This window comes from Tamandua tetradactyla, chromosome 20, assembly GCF_023851605.1.
Source record: "Tamandua tetradactyla isolate mTamTet1 chromosome 20, mTamTet1.pri, whole genome shotgun sequence".
Lineage (NCBI taxonomy): Eukaryota > Metazoa > Chordata > Mammalia > Pilosa > Myrmecophagidae > Tamandua > Tamandua tetradactyla.
Genome location: NC_135346.1, coordinates 31,862,969 through 31,887,930, shown reverse-complemented (window position 1 = coordinate 31,887,930; position 24,962 = coordinate 31,862,969). Strand labels below are relative to the sequence as shown.

The following is a 24,962-nucleotide window of genomic DNA, read 5'->3' as shown; positions in this document are numbered from 1 at the left end:
ATGTAAGCTCCCTGAGAAATTTTAGTCTGACTTGTTTGCTGTAACTCCCTTTCACCTAGACTGGTACCCAGCAGAGTAGATACTCAGTTAATAATTGTTGAATGGATAAGTGAGTGAAAGGAAGGAGAGTTTCTGTATTGGATCAGAGGAACCTCTGCAGGGTGGTTTCACATGGGATAAAGCAGATGAAATTTAACAGGTGAATATACACTGTAAGCAGTGGATGGAAAGTTCATCTGCTCATTAGAACTGGAAGGAACAGATCATACATGATATGAGACTAGGGGAGGAGGGGTGACCATGTCAGTTAGTATATTAACTATTAGTCAAAGTTTTCTTTTTTCTTTCTTTTCTATTTTAGAAGATAACATCAATATAAATGGCACTTCTCTTTTCTTTACCATACCACTGGATTAACTTGCCCCTCACTTGGGGGACAAACACTTCACTTTTGATTTAGTTTTTGAGACTTCCATTTTGCAAATAAGGAGACAGAGTCTTTAAGAGAGGGGAAGGACCACCCCAGGCACCACAGTGAGTTAATGATGTCATTCATTCATTCACTAAGACTTTATTGGACACTGACTTCGTAACCAGTACTGTGCCAGATGCTGGGGATGCAATAATGAACCAAGGGTCCCTGTTCTTCTAAGCCCCATACATAGGACTTGAATTCACGTATTTTGACTCCCAAGTCCAGAGCTCTTTCTTGTACCCCACATTATACCCTACAGTTGATTGCTGTTCACAGTGAACCAGCAGTGCAGTGAGACTGATCAAACAAGATGATACCCTCTTAGATTGCATTAATAGACCATCCAAATCAAAGGAGGTGATTGTCCTCTGTTGTCATATGGTCAGACCAGCCCTGGAGTGCTGTGTTCCATTCTGGGTTGTGGGGACTGAGTTCTGGGACATTGAAAGATTAGAGTTTGCCCAGAGAGGATGCCCCAATGGCCTGGCCAGCCCCCTGATATACTGCTGTTGTCCTTGCAGCCAGGCGGGCACCACGGCAGGGGCTGAGCCATACCCATGGAAGGCAGAGGACCATACCGGATCTACGACCCTGGGGGCAGCCCACCTCCCGGAGAGGCTTCAGCAGCTTTTGAGCGCCTAGTGGAGGAGAATTCCCGGCTGAAGGAAAAAATGCAAGGGATAAAGATGTTAGGTAAAGCAGATCCTGCACCCTCCCTGCGAGTCCTGCTCCCCACAGCCTGCAGTGCCTAGCAGCGAAGAATGCTACTGGCAGACTCCTCTGTCTGAATCACGCTTTGTCTCTCCTGGCCCAGCTTTGGCTGTGTCTTTATGGATATTCTTTAGTGTGGTGACTGTCTTCTCAGCCTTGATTCCCTAGTACCCCATAACCATGATGACAGGTCTCAGGGTGCCTTGGAAGACTAAGGGGGAGGGGATGAGGGACGGGGATCCAGTTTGTGGACTTGGCACCAGAATGGCCTCATCTTCCAAAGACCTGAGAAATGGGGAGAGTTTCTCCAGGGTATCCCAGGTATAGGTTTTCAGGTAGTAGAGTTAAGAAAGTGGTGACCAAAGCATGACTTGCAGCAAGGTGGAAGTAGGTGATTCAGTTTCTTCTGGCTTTTGCTTAAGCTGCTGCCACCACTGCCTAGAACAACCTCACCTATCTCCACAGGCCTGAATCTTTCCTATCCATCAGCATCCAGCTCATGCCATCTCCTCCTCCATGCAAGGCCTTCCTTCATTTATTTCCCTGTATAAAAGGGGTCTTTCCTTTCTCCAAACTGCTAAAACTCTTCCTTTGCCTAGCTGCTGCCTTCTCTGACTTCATGCTTTAGGTCAAAGCTAGTGCTTTTGTTTTCAAGATGCTTTCTCCTTGCTTGACAGAACCTTGTTTGAGATAGCAGATTGGGGAGGAAAAGGTAGAGTTTCCCCTTCTCCACTTATTGAAGGAAAATGGAGGTCTACAGAGGTTGGACCAACTTCTCCCCAGGTGGTTGGCGTTATCCAAGCTCTCTGCCCTTCAGGCCCCTGACTCAGGGAGCTCAGGCTCCAGGCATCCCCTGAGTACCATGGTAGGATGCCCGAAAGTATTTTGTGGAGTCCCTTGGTTGCGTATGAAGGATTAGGGCGGGAAGAGGGTGTAGGGACCAAGAGTTTTCCTAAACTCCCCACTAGTCCTGCTTTCCCCAACACTGGGCCTTCTTCCTTACGCTAACTGGCTTCTGTTGGTGGATCAGAACAGTGTTTGTCCCACTTGGTCTGTGAAAAAATCGGGGAGTGAAGTCCAGGACCTGGAAACTCTAAGTCTGAGCAGAAGCAGGCATGGGGTAGGGGGATGGAAGAGCCAGGGGATCTGAGTAAATCCATTTTGCTCCTCTTTTCCCCCTGTCTTCCCAGGGGAGCTTTTGGAGGAGTCCCAGATGGAAGCATCCAGGCTGCGGCAGAAGGCAGAAGAGCTGGTGAAGGACAGTGAGCCACTCCAGCCACCATCTTCCTCCTTGGCCTCCTTCAACCAGCTACCTGAGCTCACAGGTAAAAGGGCAGCCTGTGTTTCTTCACACTCCAAACTGCCTACACCCTAAACAGTGGATACCCTTCTTATTCTGTGGCCCACGTCTCCCTCATTTGCTCTTAATTCATAGACCACCCTCCCATTCATGTTTTTGACAACAGCATCCCCCAGAAAGTCAGATTTGAAGGGACTTCAAACTAATCTTGTCCAAAAATGGCCAGTGACCCATCATTCTAGAAGCCCTGGCAGGCATAAGTGATGGATCACAACAATCCACTGTGCCCAAAATGTAGTCTCAGTGTCTTTATCAGTTTATTTATCCAAATAAATATGAGCAACTATGATGTGCCAGGCATAGTACTCCAGGCAGCTACTGTTAGTCATTGAGAGTTAACATGCAAATGGAAAACTCTCTGGTCTAGCCCCATTCATTCCATTTTAACTTTGGAGCAGCTGAGGTCCAGGGAAGAATCGGAGCCTGCCTTTTATTTAGCTGCGGATTAGTCCACATACAAATGAATATGACTAAAAGTTAAAGTCCTGTGTGTAATCACCATGCCTTTACTCTGGCATGTCTCCAAGTCCAGGGCAAGTTTGGGGTTAGGAAGAAAGAGGTCCTGCTTTGGGAGTGTAGGAGTCTCCTGCTTCAGCCCCACCTTATGGTTTTGGACCAGGCCACATGATGGCCTTCCATTTGGCTGGTGGTCACATCGGCTGAGTGGACAAATGGATGTTGATGATGATCTTGGAGTCTACTGGGATGCAGTCCATGGGCATTTCTAGCCTCCACCTGTCCATTCAGTAGTGTTTTCTGAGTCCCCGCTTGGTGCCAAACCCACCTCAAGAATAAGACAAGGAGATACCCTCAAGGGCCTCCCTACAGCAAAAGCCCCAGGAGGTTGGGTTGAAGATCCAGATCTGAATCCTTGTTTTGCAATTGCTGTTTTGGTGAGTATAGGCAGACCTGTGACCTTCCCAAGCCACAATTTCTTCACCTTTAAAATGTGATTTAGAGCTAAGAATTCATGAAATTCTCATGAAAATTGGCTGAGATAATTAATTAATTAACTGTAAGTTTCTTATTTATCATCATTCAGATAGATCCAAGAGGGTAAGGAACATTGGGCCCCTTGATATCTTCCCAGCAAGTCCAGGACAGCTGGTATCTCCACCCAGGTTCTATTCCAACATCCTAAGGCTGGTTATCCTTTCAGGTTCATTGACCTTGATGGAACCACCATCCTTTCTCCCTCTCTCACATGGGGAGCTCTTGTTTGAGAATACTTCTGGCCAGGTCTGTCCTTGAGGAGGCAGGATCTGGGCTTCTCCCCTTTGTGTGCTGTTCAACCACGCTCTCTCAATTCTCCAGGAAAGGACACAAATATCCCGGCACCTCCTGCTGACCCTGCACGCCCCAACAACAAGCCAGAGTCAGTCCAAAAACCTCCATCCAGTGTAAGTTATATTTGGAGTTATGGTTACAGGTTGCTCAGACCTCTAGTTCCTGGGGAAGACTCAAGAATGTGAAGAAAGAGGGCTCTGACTTGCTGGGTGATATTTGGCAAGTTAATCTCAACCTCTCTACGGCCTTAGTTTCCTCATTTTCAAATAGATGTCAGAGCTAAAACTCACCAGGAAGATCCTAGTGTAAGGAAGAAAGTCCTCTCATCTAATAAGTTGCATTATGTGAAGTATGTACTGACTGGGCACAGTGCTAGGAAAACAGATGGATGTGACATGGAACTCATGTTCTCAGAGAGGTCTCCAAAATAGTCTTCTCCAGATTTGGCTTGAGAAGTTCTGCTAGGTATAGAAGTTCTGCTAAGGCTGAAAGGGATCCAAAAGATCATATAGTTTAGCATCTTCATTCTACAGATAAGGTCAAGCAAGAGAAGGAAGGGCATTTCCTGAGGTCATGCAGATAACTGGATGATAGGAAAATTTTCCAGGATCCAGGGTAGAGTTGGGTTCTTGGCCACCATGAGGCTCAGCCAGCATTCCATCCATACTACCCCTTCTCAGGAGCTGATAAGGCTGAAATAAGCCTTGCAGAAGAGATTTAATAGGAATCCCAAAGCCAACTGCCGATTCAGGTGGACCATTAACCTAGCACTTAATTGTACAGTCAGTGAATTCTATTTGAAATGGCCAAGAGATCTGAAAAAAATCTGGCATTTCTTGGGCAGCCTGTATTTGGTTGAATCCTGAAAAGGCTTCTCCAAATTTGTTGAAGCATCTTTGGGTCTTTTCTCAGATTGGTCCATTTTTCTGGGGTCTCTGGGCCTTGGAGTTGGTAAGACCAGTGCAAGACTATGCTTGGCCATGGCTGTAGTAACTGCTGTCTGTGATAATTGGGTAACCAGCCAGAGGCATGTTCTGGTGCACCAGCAAGAATACTAGATTTTCAGTCCCTGCTGTTGCATTAATTCACATACATTAATATATGAACTCAGATTCCTCGTATGTCCAAAGGGAACAAAACCCTCTGACCTACTCCCTGTGCTGCTTTGAACATCAGGAGAAATAATAGAGCACATGAAAACACTTTAAAAGTGTAAGGCTAAAAAAAAAAAGAATGCTTAGTTGATAAGTGTCAAAGTCAGCTAGTCCAGTATCCCTGTTGAGCAGATATGGAAATGGGCCAGAGAGGGAAAGTGACTTCAGATCACACAATGAGTTATGGGTAGACTTGTTGGGAATCCTGCTTTGGGATCTCACATGAAATGTGGTGTGATTTCTCCTGTGAGCTCAGCTTTTGCCAGCTCCCTTTTGCACAGAGCAGCCTCCACGGATGAATTGGATCTGAAAAGATATTTCTCTGTCCTTCCTTTCCTAGCCCCCTGCCTGTTCTAACTGACAGGGACCCAGATGAGAGGCTGACGTATTTCTCTATTAGGCACCTCTAACTCTTTTTCTACCCAGGGTACCTCCTCTGAGTTTGAAGTAGTCCCCGCTGAGGAACAGATTCCTCTGCCTAAGAGTAGCAGCAACACCTGGAACACGATGGTGAGTAGATGGGCAGGTCCCCCGGGCATGTCCCACCCTGTTCCTCTTTGTTTCAGTCACGTGCTCTATGTGAGAGACACGGAACCCACTCAGATCCCTGGGGTCCCTGGGTTCAGTTGGGGATAAATGAGGGGCTGGAGCAGGGCATGCTTCTCGCTCACATATGCAAATCACTAGGCTGGTGATTTCCCCGACTTGGGCCATGCTGTCACCAACCATTGTAAAAGGTGGGTGCTTGGCTAGCCCTGTCAGCCTCCACTGAGTGCCAGGCACTGCTGCACCTGCTATTACTCAGCCCTTTGGGCCTATGGGCTCCTGGCCTGTGTGGTGTTGTGTTGGAAAGATCAGTAAGGTCCTGGGCAACTTCAGGCAGCTGATTACTCTGTTGAACAGGTGCTTGCCCCCCACAGCCCAAGTCTTCTAGTTGTGAGCTGTCATCCCAGCATCCTCATTCCATACCTTACACACTTGTTGGCGTTGTCTCAAGTACCTTTTCCTTCAGCTTTCTCCTAAAATGGCAGACTTAGAGAATCATTGTGAAAGGCCTGGGAGGGCCTTCAAAAGTCTTAAAGTGCCACCTCCTCCTCCCTTTCCTGCCCTCCTACACTGGGTTTTTTTTTTTTTTTTTTTTTTTGTGCTGTTGTTGCTATGTAAACCGTAAATGGTCAAACCCTTTTCTGCATTTTCTGTCTTGGACACCCACTGCTCCATCCCACAAGGATTTGGATGACAGATGCTGTTCTTTTATTCAGATTGCTTCATCATCACCATAATCATTTTTTTTTTCTGGAAGTGCAGAGGCTGGGATCTGAACCCCATAATCATTTACTTTTATTAGAGAAGTTGTAGATTTACAGAAAAAATCATGCAGAAAATAGAATTCCCACTGGTGACTTCACATAATTGGTGAATCCCCAGTGCATTGTCTGCATCAAATAGTTGTCTGGCTTACGCTAGCATAGCTTCAGTGATGGGCTCAGTACCTCACCAGGCAACCCTGGGGACTACAGAAATTTTCTGGGTTTTGTTTCCTGGGAACTTCTGTCTGTTTGTCCTATTCTGTCTAAGGACTTCGAGAAGCCAGCCAAGAAGGCTAGAATGTGTTTCAGTCTGTGGCCTTGGGCTAGTAGCTTTATCTGGTTAATAAGTTCCTCCCTAGCCCTGCAGTGTGCCTTGTTTATGCTGAGCAGAGAAGACAGGCTACCTGGCCGTTGAGAGCTTGTAGGCTAGTGGGAGAATCAGATGGATGAAGCAATTCCTGAGTCTTACACAGAGCATTTGACCCCTCACTTCCTATGTGAAAAAGGTAGTGGGAGAATGAATGTAGAATGGAAAAAGTAACATTATTTCCTGTTAGAACAAGAAGATGCTGGCAGTATTAAATAGACATTAACCAAATGCAAGTTGTAGTTATAGCTCATTTCTATGGCTATAGAATTCAAAGAGGCAGGAGGTTGGTGTGGCAAAGCCCAGGATTGCAAATCCTAGCTCAGCCACTAACCTTCTGAGTGAGCCCAGGCAAGTTCCTTCTCCCATACCTTGGTTTCCCAAGCTGAATAATGAGGCTCTGTGTAATTCTGACATCCTGGGATCCCCATAAATGTTTAGATAAGGCCTCCTGGAGGAGGTGAAATGTGGATAGGGCCTGGAAGGATGATTAGGGACATTGTCAGAGGCAGAAGGGACATTGTCAGAATGGAGCCCAAGGAGGCCCAGGGCTTGGTACCTGTGGGCTCAGTGAGGGTGGATGGAGTGGTAGGTCAGGAGTCTAACTTGATGGCCACTTGAGGTGGGAATCAGGGCCCCAGATGCCAGGCTGGAGAGCTGGACTTGATGGTCAGCAGTAAGGTGCCCCTGTAGGCCCATGGGCACCGTGTTGGCATAACAAAGGTATTTTTTTTTATGGGAAAATTTTAGGCAGAGTAGAGAGATTGGACTCTCTTGTCCACGCTATGCCTCATTTCTTTATTCATGTATTTTACTAGACTAGTATTCTTTGAAATATCTAGAGCTGTAATTTTTTTAAATTTATTTATTTATTTTAATTTTTATTAATAAAATCAATCAACATACAACATGAACATTCTTAACATAAGAACATTCCATACTTGGTGTGCAATCAGTGGCTCACAGTATCATCACATAGTTGTATATTTGTCACCATGATCATTTCTCAGAACATTTATATCACTCCAGAAAGAGAAAGAACAAACTCATACATACCTTGCCCCTTACCCCTCACTCTCATTGACCACTAGTATTTCCCTCTACCCAATTTAACATTTGTTCCCCCATTATATATTTATTTTTAATCCATATTTTTACTCATCTGTCCATACTGTAGATAAAAGGAACATCAGAACAAGATTTTTACAGTCACACAGTCACTTGTGAAAACTGTATCATTATATAACCATCTTAAAGAAACATGGCTGCTGGAACACAGTATAGCTGTGATTTATAACGTGTTTTGAGTCTTGGATCCTGGGATGAATGCTTGGGTCATTCCCTAGAACACAAACATGTAGACATAAAAGTTGGAAGTTTTGGTCTCTGCATGACTCCCTGGTTCTGACTCTCTGAGCTAAAGAAATAGTGCTGTATACATAGTTACATCTTTTCTGGGCTTACTGCTTTCATGAATTAATTCTTTTTCATAAGAACTTTGCAAGGCAGAGGGAGGGAAAGGGTATGTGTCTCCATAATAGATGAGGACTCAGGCCCAGTGGACAAGAGATTTATCCACAGGCACTCACTCATTGAGGCCTCGAGTATGGAAGGGAGGTGGTTCCTGCCGTTGTTCAGCCAGCCAAAGGCTTGAGGGGCCTGGGTCCTGCCCTGTGAGTCAGCCCTAGATAGAAAACCTGTGTAACTAGAGAATTTCCCTGGGCTGAGTGGGGGCTAGAGGGAAACTGAGTCATAAGGAATGGGGAAGCAGAGGGAGAATGACCTAGCAGTGTCTACCCAGGCCTGGATGAAGACTGGTTCCCATGCCCTGCCTCCCAATCAGGAGCTGGGCCCCCTGCCCCACGAGGACAGCAACCTGATGCTACACCTGCAGCGGCTGGAGACCACCCTGAGTGTGTGTGCTGAGGAGCCAGACCAGAACCAGCTCTTCACCCATCTGGGCCGCATGGCCCTGGAGTTCAACCGGCTGGCCTCCAAGGTGCACAAGAATGAGCAGCGCACCTCCATCCTGCAGGTGAGGCTGGGTGAGGGGACAGTTGCTGGGACAGATGGGCATACTTTCTCCTCCCCTTCCTCCTCTCCCTCCAGCTCTTCTTAGGAGTCCAGGGGAACCCCTGGGCACTTCCTAGACTGATGTGGGCAGACGTTGGGCTTCTTGCTCAAGGTGGTAAGCAGGGTAAGGAAGTTGTGGGAAGGGAAGAGGAAGAGGAAAGAAATTGAGAAATATGGGGCAAGCAATGCAAATTTTCTGTTTGGAGAATAGTTCTGCCTTTGTTCTCCATGTACAGGCAGGGAAGAGGGGTCATTCAGCTCCTTATATGTTATTGCCATAAAACATAGGCCATGTGACATCTCTTTCTCCACTTCAAGAGATTATATTTATTTGCTCAAGGCCCTCCAGCTGCTAAATGGTGGAGCTGGGATTCAAACCTAGATCTGTCATATTCTAAAGCCCTGCTGTTAATTATCACCTTAACCTGCCTCCCTGATTAAATTTCCTTCTAAAATCCCTCTCTGTGCCATGGGAATAGATTCAGATTTATTTCCTAGACCAGGCCAGGCCTTAGAATTATATAATTCTTGGTTTAAGTTGTGACTCTTTGTCTCTTTGTGACATTGGCAAGTACCATGACCCTTCTGTCTCTCACTTTTCTTATCAGTAACATGGTGCTAGGAATACCTCCCTCATGGGATTGCAGTTAGTATTAATGAAGTAGCATACATGAAGCCCCTACAGCAGTGGTTAGACCATAGTAAATGCTTGAAGAGTGGTCCTCATTCTGCTTTGATGGTCATGAGCGCCCATATTGGGCAGGGGAGGATCCACTCATAATCATTGACCATTCCACTGAGACACTGAAGCTCCTAGAGGACCTGCTCAAGATCTGAGCCCCTGTCTCCCATTAGTGACAAAGCTGTAACTAGAAGTCTCCTTATTTCCTCTTCAACCCTCCCTCCATGCTAGTCACTGGCCTGTGCCCTCATTTGTGTCCAAACATTCACTTGCCTAATGGTAAGAGAGGGAGAATCTACTTTGTGTGACATTGGGAAGGGCTTGGCTGGACAGGAGCAGGAAGGACATCGTGGTGTGAGGAGAAGCCCCTGAGGACTCCAGAGAGAGTGCTTCCACTTAGATGGAAGGGGCCTGTGGAGAAGAAAGGCTGGGAAAGTAATTGGAGCTGCACGGTGAACTTCATTGAGATGTCAGGGAGCCTTTGAGGTGTCAAAGTAGAGCTTGGGAAAGGTGAGCCTCGTGCATTGCATGAGGTGAGATCACTTCTGAGCTTTGAATTTTCAGTTTTGAAATGGGGATAGATGCTGAGCCTCAAAAAGAGGTCCTACCAACCTCTCTTACTTGTTATACTAGGCCCCCATTTGTTCATTCTTAGCACTTATCATAGTTTTCCTTTTGGGTGGTTTATATATATTTTTTTCCTTGTACTCCCTGCTAGAATGTAATCTTCGTGAAAGGGTAGGTCCCTTGTCTGTCCCAGTATCTGGGCTGGCACATAGTAAGTGCTTAGTGTACATTTGCTGACTGAATGAATTCACAGGTGAGTTCTGTTAGCCCCTCTGTCAGAAGGTGTTGATGATCTTTGTGACCTCTAGAGATCTCTATCCAAAAATCTTAGAAATCCAGGAAGAAAGTAAATTTGTTCATCCTAAGTGCTGTGGATATAATGGTAAATGAGACAGACAAACAACCTCTCTATTGCCCTTGTAGCAACTCATTGTTTGGGGAGGGTTTTCAATGCCATTTATATCCTGATGCTGCCTAAATATATATTTCTTTGGTTAGACCTCTCCTCTGATTCACACTTACTTGTCCAGTGGGCATCTGTAAGCAAACAGCCAAACAAATACATGAACAAATTAAAATAACTAAATAAGTAAACTCTATGCATTGGTCAGAGACTGTGCAGAAACAGCGTTGTAGACTGGAAGGGCAGGACAGCAAGTGAGGCCTTGCCTCGGCCTCCCATTAATGACCAGGAGCAGGACATTCTGTGCTGGAGGCCCCACCCACGCCTGGCACCCTGGGTTTACCCAGCCCGTGGGTGGAGAGAGATTAATCCTGTACCTCCTCATTCAATCACTGATTTCTTTCTTGAAATGCCCCACAAACATTTAGCAAGGCCAGGCATGGGGCACTGCCCTCTGCTAGGCATGAGGGAACCAACAACAGGAGTACCCCATGTTGATGCAACTTTTGTACCCTGGCTCCTTCTGTTTTCTCAGCATAGGGTGCCTCGTGTGCCGTCACTCTCCAGTTTAAGGCTGTCTCCTCCACTCAGCCTTCTCGAGACTCCCTTTTCTCAGTATGGAAGATTTTGCTGTGGAAACAACTGAAATCTCACCAGATGCCATAACAAACTCTTTCCCTCAAGTTCTGTGTTGGAGGGGCTTAGTTTCTTCTCCACATAGTTACTTAGGGACTCTGGCTGACAGAGACCCCATTCTCTGGTTGTTCTTCCCTTTGGAGTGTGGGGTTAACACATTAGCCACAGCAGGGGAAAAGATACCAGATAATTGTGCAAAGCCAAGCCTAGAAATGATGCTGGTTGCTTCCTGGTCACATGACTGCATCTAACCATACTGAGTCTGGGAAATGGAAGAGAGCAGATGGAGTGTTTAATGCACACCTCTGTCTCTGGCCCCATTCCCAGCTGAAAGGCTGTCTCCTCTGGGCTCCACCATCTCTCCGTCTCTGCTCTTTCATCACAGGTTTAATCCATTAAAACTCTTTATGTGCAACTTTATGCAAATTATTTTGTCTCAGTCTCCCTACCTTTAAAATAGAATTTAATTGCTTAGCTTTGGGAAATTTGTTAGGATCTAATGAGACAGTTGTGGAAGAGCCCCTGGCTACACGCCTGGCACATGTTAGGTGCTCAGTAAGTATTTGCTGAAAGACAGAATACCTAGTAGGCCCATCCATCTTCCATGCCCAAACTCCTCTCAGTGCTTTCAACGTACGTCTTCAAATAATTATCAAATGACTGATAATTCATAAAGCGTTTTCACTGTCACTAACTCATGGTAGCCCTATAAAGCAGGCAGAGAAGGAACAATTGTTCCCATTTGGGGGGAGGAGGGAACTGAGTCTCCTCACGATGAGGAATTAGTAAGGTCCTGGCTAAATATCCTGATTCTGGCTTTTCATTTGTCAACACTGAAAGCCTCTCATTCTCCACATTGGCTAGCCCTGTGTGCCTGCGAAGACACACTTGTTCATTCAGTCATTTAGTGATAACAAAGTTAAGTGCTGACCCTGTCCTAGGTCCTGAACTGGGGGCTGGAGATCTGGAGGCGAACAAGAGAGGAGAGGGACATTTCAGCCCTCTGGGAACTGTCTGAGTAGTAGGGCATTAAGAAAGTAACGACAAACAATTATTTGGCTCTAATAGTCCTAAGTTCCAAGAATGGTGGGAGCAGCATGTTGTGAGGATGCTGAGGGTACTAATTTAGCTGATATAGGAGTCATGAAAGGCTCTTCTGAGGAGATGGCATTTAAGTTGGGATTTGAAGGATGAGTAGACCCGACCAGAAGAAGGCTCGGGGAAAGAGTGTTCTGGGCAGAAGGAGTGGCAGTGAAAAGGCCCTGAGGAGGGATGGCCCTCTCTGCCTCGGAGGATCTGTTGGCCCTGTGGCTAGTTCTTAGTCAGGTGTCTTCATGGCTAGCTCCCAAGGGGTAGGAGGTGTAGAGGAGTCTGGATGGATCTAGTAGCTTGGCTCTAGATCCTTTTTGGTTCACCAAAAAGGGTTGGGTGATGGAAGGCAAAGAGGACCAAATGTTAGGACGTGGGGTGGCTGCAGCCCCTTACCTAACTGTCCTCCAGTATCCACCTACATTTGGGATGTGCCCCTCCCTTACCTAACTAGCCACATCTGTCTGCCCTGCAGACCCTGTGTGAGCAGCTTCGGAAGGAGAATGAGGCCCTGAAGGCCAAACTGGATAAGGGCCTGGAACAGAGAGATCAGGCTGCTGAGAGACTGCGGTAAGTATAGGCCCTTCAGAGAAGGGGGAGTGATGGGAATGGATGAAAGGAGGTTGAGGGTGGCACACAACACTGGTTTCTGGGATCAGGAGCCTAGGTGAGGGCTAAGGGTTCTGAGGCTTTGTGCCAAGAGCCCTGCTTTGGATGTCAGACCTCAAGGTCCTTCTCTTTGCGTCCCTTGGTATTTCCTCTGTAAATTGGACCGAATAAACTCTGGCCCTTTAAATACCTTGGGTAGAGTCTTTAAAGTGCCTTCAGTGCTTCAGAAGAAGGTCTGTACAAATTGCACTCTGAGTGCTTGCTCCCTTAGCCTCTTAATAGCCATCTTAGTGACTACCTGGCTGTTTGAAAGAAGGCTCAGGACTTTGCTACCCCGTGTTTGTCACCATCCTGTCCTGCTCTGTCTTCCTGAGACCTGTCAGGGCTCCTTTGCAAATCAAAATTACTGAGATGGGAGTGGGGGGTACAAGTTGGCACTGTTGCCTCTCTATTGCTGAGTTTCAGATTCAGCAGGTCTAAGACAAGACCTGGGAATTTGCATTTAAACAAGGGCCTCTGTGATTCTGACAGAGGTGGGCAAAATCACACCTGGAAAAACACTGGTCTTGGATAGAAGAGCCCTCGGCAATAGAGAGGCCAAACCCCTCACTGAGCAGCTGGGAGACTGAGGCCCAGAGATGGGCAGGATCTCACATCCGGGATCTGGGTCTCCTTGCTCCCCATTCATTAAGAGTGGCCCTAATTTCTGGCTGCATTGCAGTCATGGGTGGTTCTGGGGAAGAATCAACTATTGGGCACCAGCTGGGCTCAGGTACGTGCAGGAGAGTTCTCTGTTAGAACCAGGACTCACCACTCCAATTTCACCCCACCCTTGTTGCTTGTTGGAATCAACAGGGGATTGAAAGAAGATAAGCGTTTGAAGCGTGACCACAGTAGTGTTTAACTACCTGAGCCATAAGTGTTTATAAATAGTGCTTATTTACTTTTGAATGGCATTGAGGTAGCCATAATGACTCAATCCATGGATCCAAAAGCTGTATGCTGGAGAAAAGCCCCATGGACTGGAAGTGTGGGCTTGCATCCGAAGAGCTCATGTCCACAGATAGCCCATCTGAATACAGACAGATCCTTCCCTTCTAGGGAAACCCACAGATTGCCAGCAAGGATGCCTTTTTTAGTTCTACTCTAGGGCAGGTTTTGGAATGTCACCGTATTCCCCAGAACTCAGCTCAACTTGTGTGGGTGATGGGTCTGAGCCCCCACAGCCTCCTTCATCTAGGGCCAACATGGTGACGTCTCTATTTGCCTCTAACCCAGGGAGGAAAATATGGAACTCAAGAAGTTGTTGATGAGCAGCGGCAACAAGGAGGGTGCCTCCGGGCAGCCTGGCTCCCCAAACCTGGAAGTCACAGGCAAGAAGGGGGTGACCAGACAGCAGCAGGTATGCAGTCAAGAGTTCGTTCTACAGTATCCTTGGTTGCTAGTATCCAACCTCTGTTCACCCACTTCCGGTGACAGTGAGCTCCCTACTTCCTACTACAGCCAGTTCCACTGTTGGAAGGTTCTAAATATTAGATGGCTTTCCCTTAACTTGGCCAGTCATAGTCTCCCTGGAGCTCCCACTCAGCCTCATTCTGCCTTCAGCACAGAGCACCCCATTCCCTGACAAAATACTTGGAGGCCACTGATAACTGCTATGGCTCTGTGGCCCCCACAAGTCTTCTCTTCTCTAGGCTGAACTGCCCCAGTTCCGTAAGCCATTGCTGAGGCATTGCTCATAGGAGGTGGTGTTGAGTGCTTTGCTCAGTCTGAGTACATTTCCTAAACATATTCTAGTTTGTCAAGGTCTCTCTTAAAGGAGGACTGCCAAAATTTTGTTCAACATCTCAAGAATTTCTGGTGAAATTAGGGTCCTTGGTTGCAGCAGCCTCTCATGAGGACTCTACTAGGCTCCTGTGATTAATAGCAGTGATCAGTCCAGCCCCTCATTGTGCCCCTGGAGGCTCTGAAATGCAGAGGGAAGGGCTTTGGTCAACATCAGCATACTCTTGACAGTCCTGCAGGGCTGAACTGCTTTTTCCTCCTTCCCACCTCCACTCCCTGCGTGGATTCACATCCAGTTCCCACACAGGAGCTGTATCCTACATCCCCTGCTCATGTTTTATCCTTCTCCTGGTGCAGAGCCGAGTCCTAACTCCTTACTAACATGCCTTCCCCCTTCAGTAGGATTTAAAGGCTTCACAACAGGGTGCCATTATCCCAATAACTTAATTCTTTCTTGCTATGTGGCAATAATAGAGTTTACTGAGGATTTGCAAATCCATTATCTTAATCTGGGCCTCATCCCTACATGGAAGGTGGGCAGAACTGGGACTGTTATTCCATTTTGCAGCTGTGAAAGTAGGTTTGGAGAGGGCTTGTAGCATCATGAAATCAAGATTCACACACCCCTTGCTATTGAATAGATATGGGGTGCGGCCAGGGAAACACTGTGATAACTGGCAAAAGTTGGCTCACTTCAGGCCCACTGAATCCCAGCCCATGAGACCCCTCTCCTTCCATTTGCCTCTCAAATTGGATTCTGCCCTGTTGCTTTCCCTTGGAGGTAGCTTGTGGACATCCCTGGTCTCCCCTGCATTCTCCAGGTCACCTCTGCCATGGAATTCTCTGGGCAGGCCACTACCCTTCCAAAGCCCTGGAACAGAAACTCATCTCATTTGACCTCCATGAAAGGCCAAATGCTCTTCCCATTCTGTGAGAGAGTGGAAGCGACTTGCCCAAGCACTCAGGTCACTGTCACATAGGAGCATGTGTGGCATAGAGAGGTGAAGAGCAAACCCTAGTTTTGGGTGTGGGTTGGTTCCCCATTACCAGCTCTGCAACCTACATAAATTCTGGGCCTTAGTTTCCACCTCTGAAAAATGGTAATAATGAAGTCTACCTACAGGGTAGTCGGCAAGATTCAGCAGTGTGATATATTTAAACAGTTTAGCTCCTGGCATGTAGTAAATGGTGACCATTAGCTGTTGCTTTAAATGGCAGATAAGGTGCCTACAGCCAGGTCTGCAGAGCCCTTGCTTTTTACTCCTTTGCCCTGCTTTTTGCTGACTCCTCTCTTTGTGGAGGTTGAGTCACCACCCCTCAGGAGCCCAGTAGCCCCCTCTCATTGTTGAACACAGTTCCCCTCCAGGGGTTACAGTTTGGAAGGGGTAGAGCCATCTGCCTTTCAGAGGCCCGTGGCCTTACCTGGAGGTCTTTTCCACCCTACTCCCCACCTTGCTTTCCTGGGCTGTGTTGTGCTTAGGGGCCTTGACCTGTAGGGGGCACTCGAGCCTCACAGAGTCTGCCCGTAGGCCCACCCCAAGCTGAAAGGGCCTGTGGAAGGGGTAGGGGAAGTAAGGGACTAGAGAGAATGTGGGCATTGATCCTGGAACAGATTGGAGTCACAGGTAGACTCTAAGCCAATGCTCACAGGACCACAGGTTGTTAGAGGTATTATGTTGGAGACCATCTTCTGTTTGATTTTCTTATTGTACTGAGGCCCAGAGAGAGTGTGCAGCTTGGCCTCCATCACACAGGGACCTGAAGACGGAAGCAGCACTCAATTTCTGCACTTATAGCCTTGTTCTGCTATTTCACCTCAGCACTTTCTTCATGTATATATATATATATAGATATATATATATATGTGTGTGTGTGTATATATATAATTTTAAAACTCTTTATTTTGAAATAATTTTAGATTCATAGAAGAGGTGCCAAAATTGTCCTTCACCCAGCTTTCCCTAATCTTAATATCTTAGTTTATCATAATTTAATTCTCAAAACTAGGAAACTAGCATTTATATAATACTAAACTACTAGACTAAACTATAGAAATTCAGATTTCACCAGTTTTCTACTCATGTTCTTGTTCTCTACCAGGAGCTCATCCAGAACCCCACCCTGCTGTCTCTTATTGTCTCTCCTTTGTCTCCTCTAGTTTCTGATTATAAACCAGAGGTCTTTCATGAACTTAGCACTTTTGAGTTATACCAGCCAGTTACTTTTCAGAATGTCCCTCAGCTTTCTTTAATGGTTGCTCATGTTCAGAATAAGTTTTTGCATTTTTGACCAGAATATGGCCCAAGCGACATGTGTATTTCTCAGCGTATCACATCAGGGCACACAACGTCAATATGGCTTATTACTGGTGAGGGTTAACTACAGTCATTCAGTGAAGGTGCTGTCTGTCAGGTCACTCCACAATAAAGTCACTATTTTCCCCCTTGTAATGAATAAGTATTTATCTTGGAGAGAAGCTTTGAAATAGCAGATGTCCTGTTTCTCCTTGAATGTTGGTGTGCTCATGTTAGCATCCACAGGTAGAATGTACCAGCAGCTCACTGGTGGGGTGTTCCAGTGGTGGTTTCCTATTTCCCTCATTCCTTCCAACTGGAATTTTTCCACAAGGAAGAGTTGTCCCATTCCGCCCATGTATGTATTTATCCAGCTTTTACTTCCTAGCCCAACACTGTCATGTTGCTCACGTTGTTCCCACTTTGGCCTTTGAAGTTCTTTCAGGTTGGCTCCTGGGCCCTCTGACAGCCCCTATCCTTTTGAGTTTTTGTTTTGTTTTTGAGCATTTCCTTACTTGCTGCCACTTTAAGGTGATCCAGGCCCACCTTATAATCTCCCTGCCCCATCCCTGGAATTAACCACTTCTCCAAAGAGCCCTGTTTCTTTTTATAGAAGAAGGTATTAGCAACCAAAATCTGGGCACTCAATGTGCTCACTACTCCTGGGGTGTCACTGTTTTAGGCCCTCTCATTAGGAAATACGTGTGCACATACCAACCGTACATGCACACACATCCAGATTTATTTCTGCATCTTTCAAAAAATAATTTCTAAATAAATGTTTGATAAAACTTTTAAAAATATATAACTTGCTTTCTAGGCCAGAGGATTTTTGGCTGATGTGTAGGGGGAGGGCAGTTGGCAGTACGTTAGAGACAGAGCTAAAGCAGAAAAAAACAGTGACTGTGGGAAGGAAAGTGATAGGAAGAGGGTATAGTGGTAGCTGTGAGTAAGAGAAGGAAAAGAACTATCTTGATGGGCTCGTGGAAAGGGGATGAGTCACCCACCATGGCTGGATGTGTAGCAGTGTCTTGAGGGTGAAGTAGGCTGGGATGAGGGTGCCTTATAAGAGTACTAAGTGGTGAGAGTTTTCATTTTAAGTCTTTACTTTGAGGTCCCTCTGTGTTTCTCCCCAGGCTAGTATGACAGCAGGCAAGATCCCAGAAGTGGGGCCCTTGGGTACAATTGAGAAGAAGGTGAAGATGCTGGAGCAGCAGCGCACTGAGGTATGTGGCTAGGTGTCGAAGGGTAATCAAGGAAGACTCTCCTCCCTTTCTTAGAACCAGCAGGACAAAGGCCCTCCCTGGCTTCCTGGCTCTGCCTAGTTCTAGGTCAGCGTGATGAGATGCTATGGTGACAACTGAAGTATCTGCTCATGGAAGAGATCTGCTGCCTTGTCCTGAGCTGTCTGTCTTCTTGATTAGTCCTTTCCCTCAGAGGTCATGGCATTTGGAACAAAGCCTAAAATTTTTCAGGTGGTTTCAGAAGGTTTTCATGATGGAAAGAGGCTGTGATAAGTTATCATCAGGGTTGGAGAACTGAGGGTTCATCTGTTGCCACACAGCTGGGTCAGGAAGGGGCTGTTACCCAAGGAAAGGATTGGATGCCTTCTTGCAGCACTGCTTTCAGCTGGCTGAGAGTCTCTAGAAGTTGAGGTTAATCCCTTTTACCTAATGCATGTTTCCTCCCTTATCTCCCACCCCCCATTTTTTCAGACATAACATTGAAGCCCACTTCTCTTTTGGTGGACATCTGATAGGCTGCAAGTGCAGTGCGTACCTTCTCACTACGTAGGGAGTCTGTTCCTTCTAGCCCCCTCCTTTCCATATAGCTGAATCCTCTACACATTGGCTGATATGTAGAGGGATGGAGGGCAGTTGGGCTCCCAGAAAGGGGATGAGTCACCCACCACGGCTGGGTGTGTAGCAGTGTCTTGGGGGTGAAGTAACAAGGAGACCCCTGAACCACTCTGCCCTTTGTGGCCCTCTAGCACATTTGAAAATCAGACTTCCATAATTCTTATGTTTATGTATATATTCATTTTGAGATTCCTTTTTGGTTATTGCTATTAGTTTTTCTTTTAATATTTTTATTGAGAAGTATCCATATATATACAGTCCAACCATATTATATAATCAGTGACTCACAATATTATCATATAGTTGTGTATTCTTCATGATGATCATTTTTAGAAAATTTGCATCACTCCAGAAAAAGAAATAAAAACAACAAAAAGAACTAATACATCCCATACCCTTTACCCCCTCTCTCTCATTGACCTACAGTTTCAGTCTACCCAATTTTTGCCCTTTATCTCCTCCTATTATTTGTTTATTTTTTTATCCTTAATATTATTATTTTTTTTAACTCATCTGTCCATACCCTGGATATAAGGAACATCAAACATAAGGTTTTCACCATAACACAGTCACATTGTAAAAGCTATATAGTTATACAGTCATCTTCAAGTATCAAGGCTCTGGAACACAGTTCAACAGTTTCAGATACTTTCTCTAGCCACTCCCATAAATCATAAACTAAAAAGAAATATCTATTTAATGCATAAGAATAACCTCCAGGATAACCTCTCTACTCTGTTTGAAGTCTCTTAGCTACTAACACTTTATTTTGTCTCATTTCTTTCTTCCCCCCTTTGGTCACGAAGGCTTTCTCATTCCCTTGATACCGGGTTCTAGCTCATCCCCGGGAGTCAGGTCCAGTGTTGGCCAGGGATAGTTATACCCCTTGGAGTCATGTCCCATGTAGTGGGGAGGGCAGTGAATTCACCTGCTGAGTTGGCTTAGAGAGAGAGGCCACATCTGAGCAACAAAAGAGGTTCTCTGGCTTAGCTTCTTCTTTGCAGGAATAAGCTTCAAAAGGGGCAAACTCCAAGATTGAGGGCCCTGCCTATTGAATTGGTTGTCCCTACTACTTGCAAGAATATCAGGAATTCCCCAGATGAGGAAGTTGAATATTTCCTTCCTTCCTTCTCCCCAGGCCCACAAGGGGACTTTGCAAATACATTTTTATTCTCTGCCCAAATTACTCTGGGATATATTGGGGCATCACCCCCAATCTGTACAAACCAACAAAATCTTATGCCCTTTTCAAGATATGTAATTATGGTGTTCAAGTAAACTCACCATACAAGTTAAATTAGATAATGTGCTACCCAAAATACAAATTTTACATCAAATAAACTTCTCTCTTTGGTCTTACACAGAGGTTGAAGTTTGAATATATGGGCCATATCCATCCTTTACCCATATGCTCGTTTACCCTAGTCCTATCCAGATCAGCTTCATGCATGTCTCTAGATGAAGTCTGATCACTTCAGCTTTTTTAGCAGTTGTTGTATGGGGTAATGCTGATTTTCATAGCTTCAGAGCTCTATCTCTGGGTCTCAGGTGTCACAAATACCCAAAGTTTCAGGAAATGACCTGTTTATAAATAAATAGCTCAGTATCTCAGAATTTAGAAATATTTGTTACAACTCCTGAATATATGTGACTGCTGTAAGAGCTTACAATCTAGGAACCTTTCCTAACCTGATAACCCATGCTCTCAATTTCAGTTCTCTGAGTTTGCGTATTATAGTTAGTCCATGAGAGTGAGGCATGATAATATTTGTCTTTTTGTTTCTGTCATTTCATTCAGCCTACTGTCCTTCCTGTTCATTCACCCAGTTACATGCCTCACGACTTCATTCCTTCTTGCAGTGGCTCAGTAGTCCTTTGTATGTAAATACCACAGTTCCCCCTTCCTTCCCTCATTTGTACCCTTAGGCACCTCTATCCATAGACTCAGAAGCTCTTTTCATCTCCTGGCAATTGTAAATAATGCTGCCCTAAACATCAGTGTGAAAATGTCTATTTGTGTCCTTGCCTCTGAATATATACCTATAATGGGATTGCTGGATTATAGGGCAATTCTATACTTAGATCCCTGAGGAACCACCGACCTGCATTCCAGAGCAGTGTACCATTTTACATTCCCATCAACCATGGATAAATGTGCCTCTTTCTCCACATCTTCTCCAGCACTTGTGCAAGTGTTTTTGTCAGTTAAATTTTTCAGAGTGGAATTACTGGGCTAAAGAAAATGGAAACTTGATATTTTAATACTTAATCCCCAAAGGCCCTCCAAAGAGATGTGTGTTCCATAATTGTGCACCATAACTACATTCCATTTCATGTCTTAGTGTTGGCCTTCCATTCCTAGTGTCCTAGTTTGCTAGGTCTTTTACAGCAAATTCCACAGACTGGTTGGCTTAAACAACAGGGATTTGTTTTCGCACAGTTTTGGAGGCTAGTTGGTCCAAAATAAAGGTGTCGGAAAGATTGTTTTCTCTGAAGTCAGTAGCATTCTAGTCGTGCCTCACTGGCAATCCATAATGCAGCCTCTGCCTCTGTCACGTGGCCATTTGTCTCCTTCTCATTCCTACTATACTGCAACCAAACTTCCTCTACTTATAAGAACTCTGTCATTTTGGATTAAGACCTATCCTTACTCAGTTTGGCCTCATTTCAGTAGGACCTTCCAAGGTCCACAGCCACAGGACCCTGGAGGTAAGGTTTGAGTCTGTCTCTGTGGGCACACGATTCAGTCCACAACTCCTGGCAAGGGTAAAATGGGTGGTTGGCAAAGGTGAATTAAGAAGTGAATTTTTGAGAAGTGAGGGATTGAGGCACTGTCTACAGTCACTATTTACACAGACTGAGGATCTTGGGAAACTTGTGTCTTGGGGGAGTTGTTTTTCCTTCTCTACTTTTTTTTTTTTAATCAACTGATGAAAGAACATTTTAATTATTAAGTATAGTCCATGGTTTACATTGGGGTTCACCATTTGTGTTGTACAGTCCTATGTTGTTTTTTAAGTTCTTATTTTAGTAGCATACATACAACCTAAAATTTTCCCTTTTAATCACATTCAAAAATATAATAAAAATATGTATATATAATACAGTGCTGTTAATTACCTTCACGGTATTGGGCAGCCATAACCACCACCCATTATCTTCCTATCTCTGGCTAACCCTGATTTCTCCTCACAGCTGCTCGAAGTGAACAAACAGTGGGACCAGCATTTCCGGTCCATGAAGCAGCAGTATGAGCAAAAGGTAACCTGGGGGTTATTGGAACTCAAAGCTGAAAAGAGATGGAATCCCCAGATTCCTGGCTGTGTTCTTAGGGCATTGCAGCCTCAATCTTGCTGCTTCCTTCTCCACAGCCTTGTACCATGGTGGTTGCCCAAACTGAGTCCTGGCTTGACCAGGGGGAGAAGTTGGGGGCTACCAGTGTTGGGGGTCATGGTGGAGGCCAAACCTTGCCTGTGCCCTGCAGATAGGCGCATCCCACACCCCTGCCCTCACGCACTACCTCTTTCTCCTCTGAACTCAGATTACTGAGCTGCGCCAGAAGCTGGTGGACTTACAGAAGCAGGTGACAGACCTGGAGGCTGAGCGGGAGCAGAAGCAGCGTGACTTTGACCGCAAGCTCCTCCTGGCCAAGTCCAAGATTGAAATGGAGGAGGCAAGTGTGACTGCTGGTTCCTGCAGTTTCGACTGTGGGAGGCCTGCTCTCCCCTACTTATTAGCAGGAAGCTCAGTGGAGTAAACCAGCCAGGAGAGAAAAGGCTGGGTATCCTAGCTCCAGCTCTAGTGCTGGAGGGCTGTGTGGCCATGGGAAAAAGCACTTTCTTTCTCTCCACCTCAGTTTCTCACTGGAAATATAGGAGGTTGGATTCAGTATTGTTTTTCAAGATTTCCTATTTTCATACAGAAGAGATTTTTATTTAATTTAAATCTGAAGTACAGGGGATGCTTTCCAGGAAGCACAGAAAGTAAAACAGATTCAACTAAGCCTGCTTCATTGTAGTTGGTGGGTGGTAGGGCCTTGCTCAATGCGTAGGGTACTAAGGGCTGTCTATGAAGCAGGGACTAAAACGTTAGGCATTTATTCACTCATACAGTCATTGCTTTGTTTTGTTTTTTAATAAGCTTACTTTTAGAGCAGAGCAGTTTTAGGTTTCCCCAGAAAAACTGAACAGAAAGTTTAGAGCATTCCTCTACCCCTTGCTCTACCCTATCCCAAACATAGTTTCCCCTGTTATTACCATCTTCCATTAGTGTGGTACATTTGTTACAATTCATGAACCAATATTGATAACATTATTAGTAACTAAAGCCCATGGTTTACATCAAGTTTCACTCTCTGTGCACAGGTCTATGGGTTTTGACAAAGGTATCATGTCGTACATATATCCACCATCATGGATGGCATCATACAGAGTAGTTTCACTGCCATAAAAATGCCCTGTGCTCCACCTGTCCATCCTTCCCTGCATCCCACCTCACCCCAACCTGGGCAACTACTGATCTTTTTACTGTCTATAGTTTTGCCTTTTCTACAATGCCATACAGTTGGAATATGATAATTAGTGACCTTTTCAGACTGGCCTCTTTCACGTAGCAATATGTATTTAAGGTTCTTCTATGTTTTTTCGTGGCTTAGGAGTTCATTTCGTTGAATTCCTGAACATCCAGTCATTGCTTCTTAGAGCATGCCCCAGGAACTGTGGTGGACTTCCAGAGTCACTGGTGGACAGTCCAGTCCTGCCCTCCCCAGGAAGGAGCTCCTCACAGGAGTAAATCAATAAGCAAAAAGGCACTGAGTGCTACAGAGAAGAAGCTGCAGGGATCAGAGAAGAGGGCATGAAGGGGGATCGGACTCAGTCTTGGGGTCCAGAACAGGTCTCCCTGAGGAAGCGGCATATGTGCTGTCACTTGTGTCCCTGACATAGCCAAGCTCTTCAGGAGCCTGCAGCAGCTTTAAGAAGAAAGGCTGCTGGACTCCCAAACTCTTGGGAGGTTTTATTTGTGTCATGATGTTTCCCTTTTCACATGAACTAGGCCTGGACTTCTTTTACTTAATTTTAAAATGGACATTCTTAGCATAGATTTACATTTCAGAGTTCCCTCTTACCAGCTTGTGATACCGGTAGCTTTATTTGAGTGCTGTCAGCGTGCTTCTTTGACCTCCCCCTCACTTAAAAATATGTGTTAGGGAAGACACTTGCTATCTTTTCTCCAGGGTGCAGAGTCACATCTCGTGACTTGCAGCCAGATATCCTAGCTCTTTGGTCCCTGCCCCTCATGCTCATATCCATAGGAGAGAAGAATCCATGGAATCTGGCAGCTCTCCCTTATTAGTGGGGATAAGGTAGGACGTTTCAAAGACCATGGTAGTCTGAGGATAGCCTTGTAGATAAGGACACATGGAGATAGTGGCCATGCTTAATCCTGGAGCCACTTAAGTGAGGACTCCAGAACTGCCGCAAGTCCGACCAAGGCTGCTGTCAGCCACCTCTTGCTCAGTAATCTTACAGTGAAGCAGTTCACAGAATATTGAAGAAATGTCACACAGGAGGTAAATGGCAGGGCTGGAAATGTAAACTTATTAACCCCTAGGGCCTATCTCCTAATCCATATCATATGAATCTCCTAATCCATATTATGGGAATGCACAGTTGTAAAATATCCAAACAATTTGGAAAAAGAAAGTGAAAGTTTCCTTTGCCTACCTCCTTTCCCCAGGGCCATCCACTGTTATCATTTTGGTATGTCTGTTTGTAGACCTTTGTCTCACATACTTACTCATAGAAATATGTCATTTATTTGGAGTATGTCCCTGCTTTGGTTTTTCCACTATACTATACCTCCACCCCCTCATAAGCATTTCCTTTGACTTACAAGGGGAGAGAGCATCAGAATTAGAACTGGGTTCTAGCTCCAGTTTACTGTGTAGTCTTGGGTAAGGACCCTCCCTCTCTGGCCATTCATTTCCCATCCTGTAGAGAGGCCATACCCCAGCTGGGATGCTCTGAGAAAAAGAAACCCTCATGGTTCCACAGTGGATATTGGAAATGGTGCCTCCATCATGAAGCCTTCCCTAGTTTCTTCTCAGCTGTGGTGCTCTTTCTTTTTCTTTTTTTTTTAACTTTTTTTTTATTAATTAAAAACTTAACAAACAAAACATTAAGATATCATTCCATTCTACATATACAACCAGTAATTCTTAATATCATCACATAGTTGCATATTCATCATTTCTTAGAACATTTGCATCGATTTAGAAAAAGAAATAAAACGATAATAGAGA

The 24,962-nt window shown here is 45.4% G+C and overlaps 1 protein-coding gene across 4 annotated transcripts in view; it reads left to right on the top strand.

Moving 5' to 3' along the window:
* Positions 1-24,962, top strand: part of TNIP1 (TNFAIP3 interacting protein 1) — a 58,938-nt gene that overhangs the window by 21,914 nt on the left and 12,062 nt on the right. For 2 of the 4 annotated variants that reach the window (XM_077137434.1, XM_077137433.1), the window contains exons 2-11: positions 997-1,168; positions 2,377-2,511; positions 3,861-3,946; positions 5,414-5,497; positions 8,466-8,699; positions 12,590-12,684; positions 14,002-14,125; positions 17,939-18,028; positions 21,857-21,922; positions 22,203-22,334. In XM_077137434.1, coding sequence (XP_076993549.1) covers positions 1,033-1,168; positions 2,377-2,511; positions 3,861-3,946; positions 5,414-5,497; positions 8,466-8,699; positions 12,590-12,684; positions 14,002-14,125; positions 17,939-18,028; positions 21,857-21,922; positions 22,203-22,334 — 1,182 coding nt within the window. In that variant the 5' untranslated portion in view covers positions 997-1,032. The remainder of the gene's footprint in view (positions 1-996; positions 1,169-2,376; positions 2,512-3,860; positions 3,947-5,413; positions 5,498-8,465; positions 8,700-12,589; positions 12,685-14,001; positions 14,126-17,938; positions 18,029-21,856; positions 21,923-22,202; positions 22,335-24,962) is intronic. The other 2 variants (XM_077137435.1, XM_077137437.1) reach the window with 2 other exon arrangements.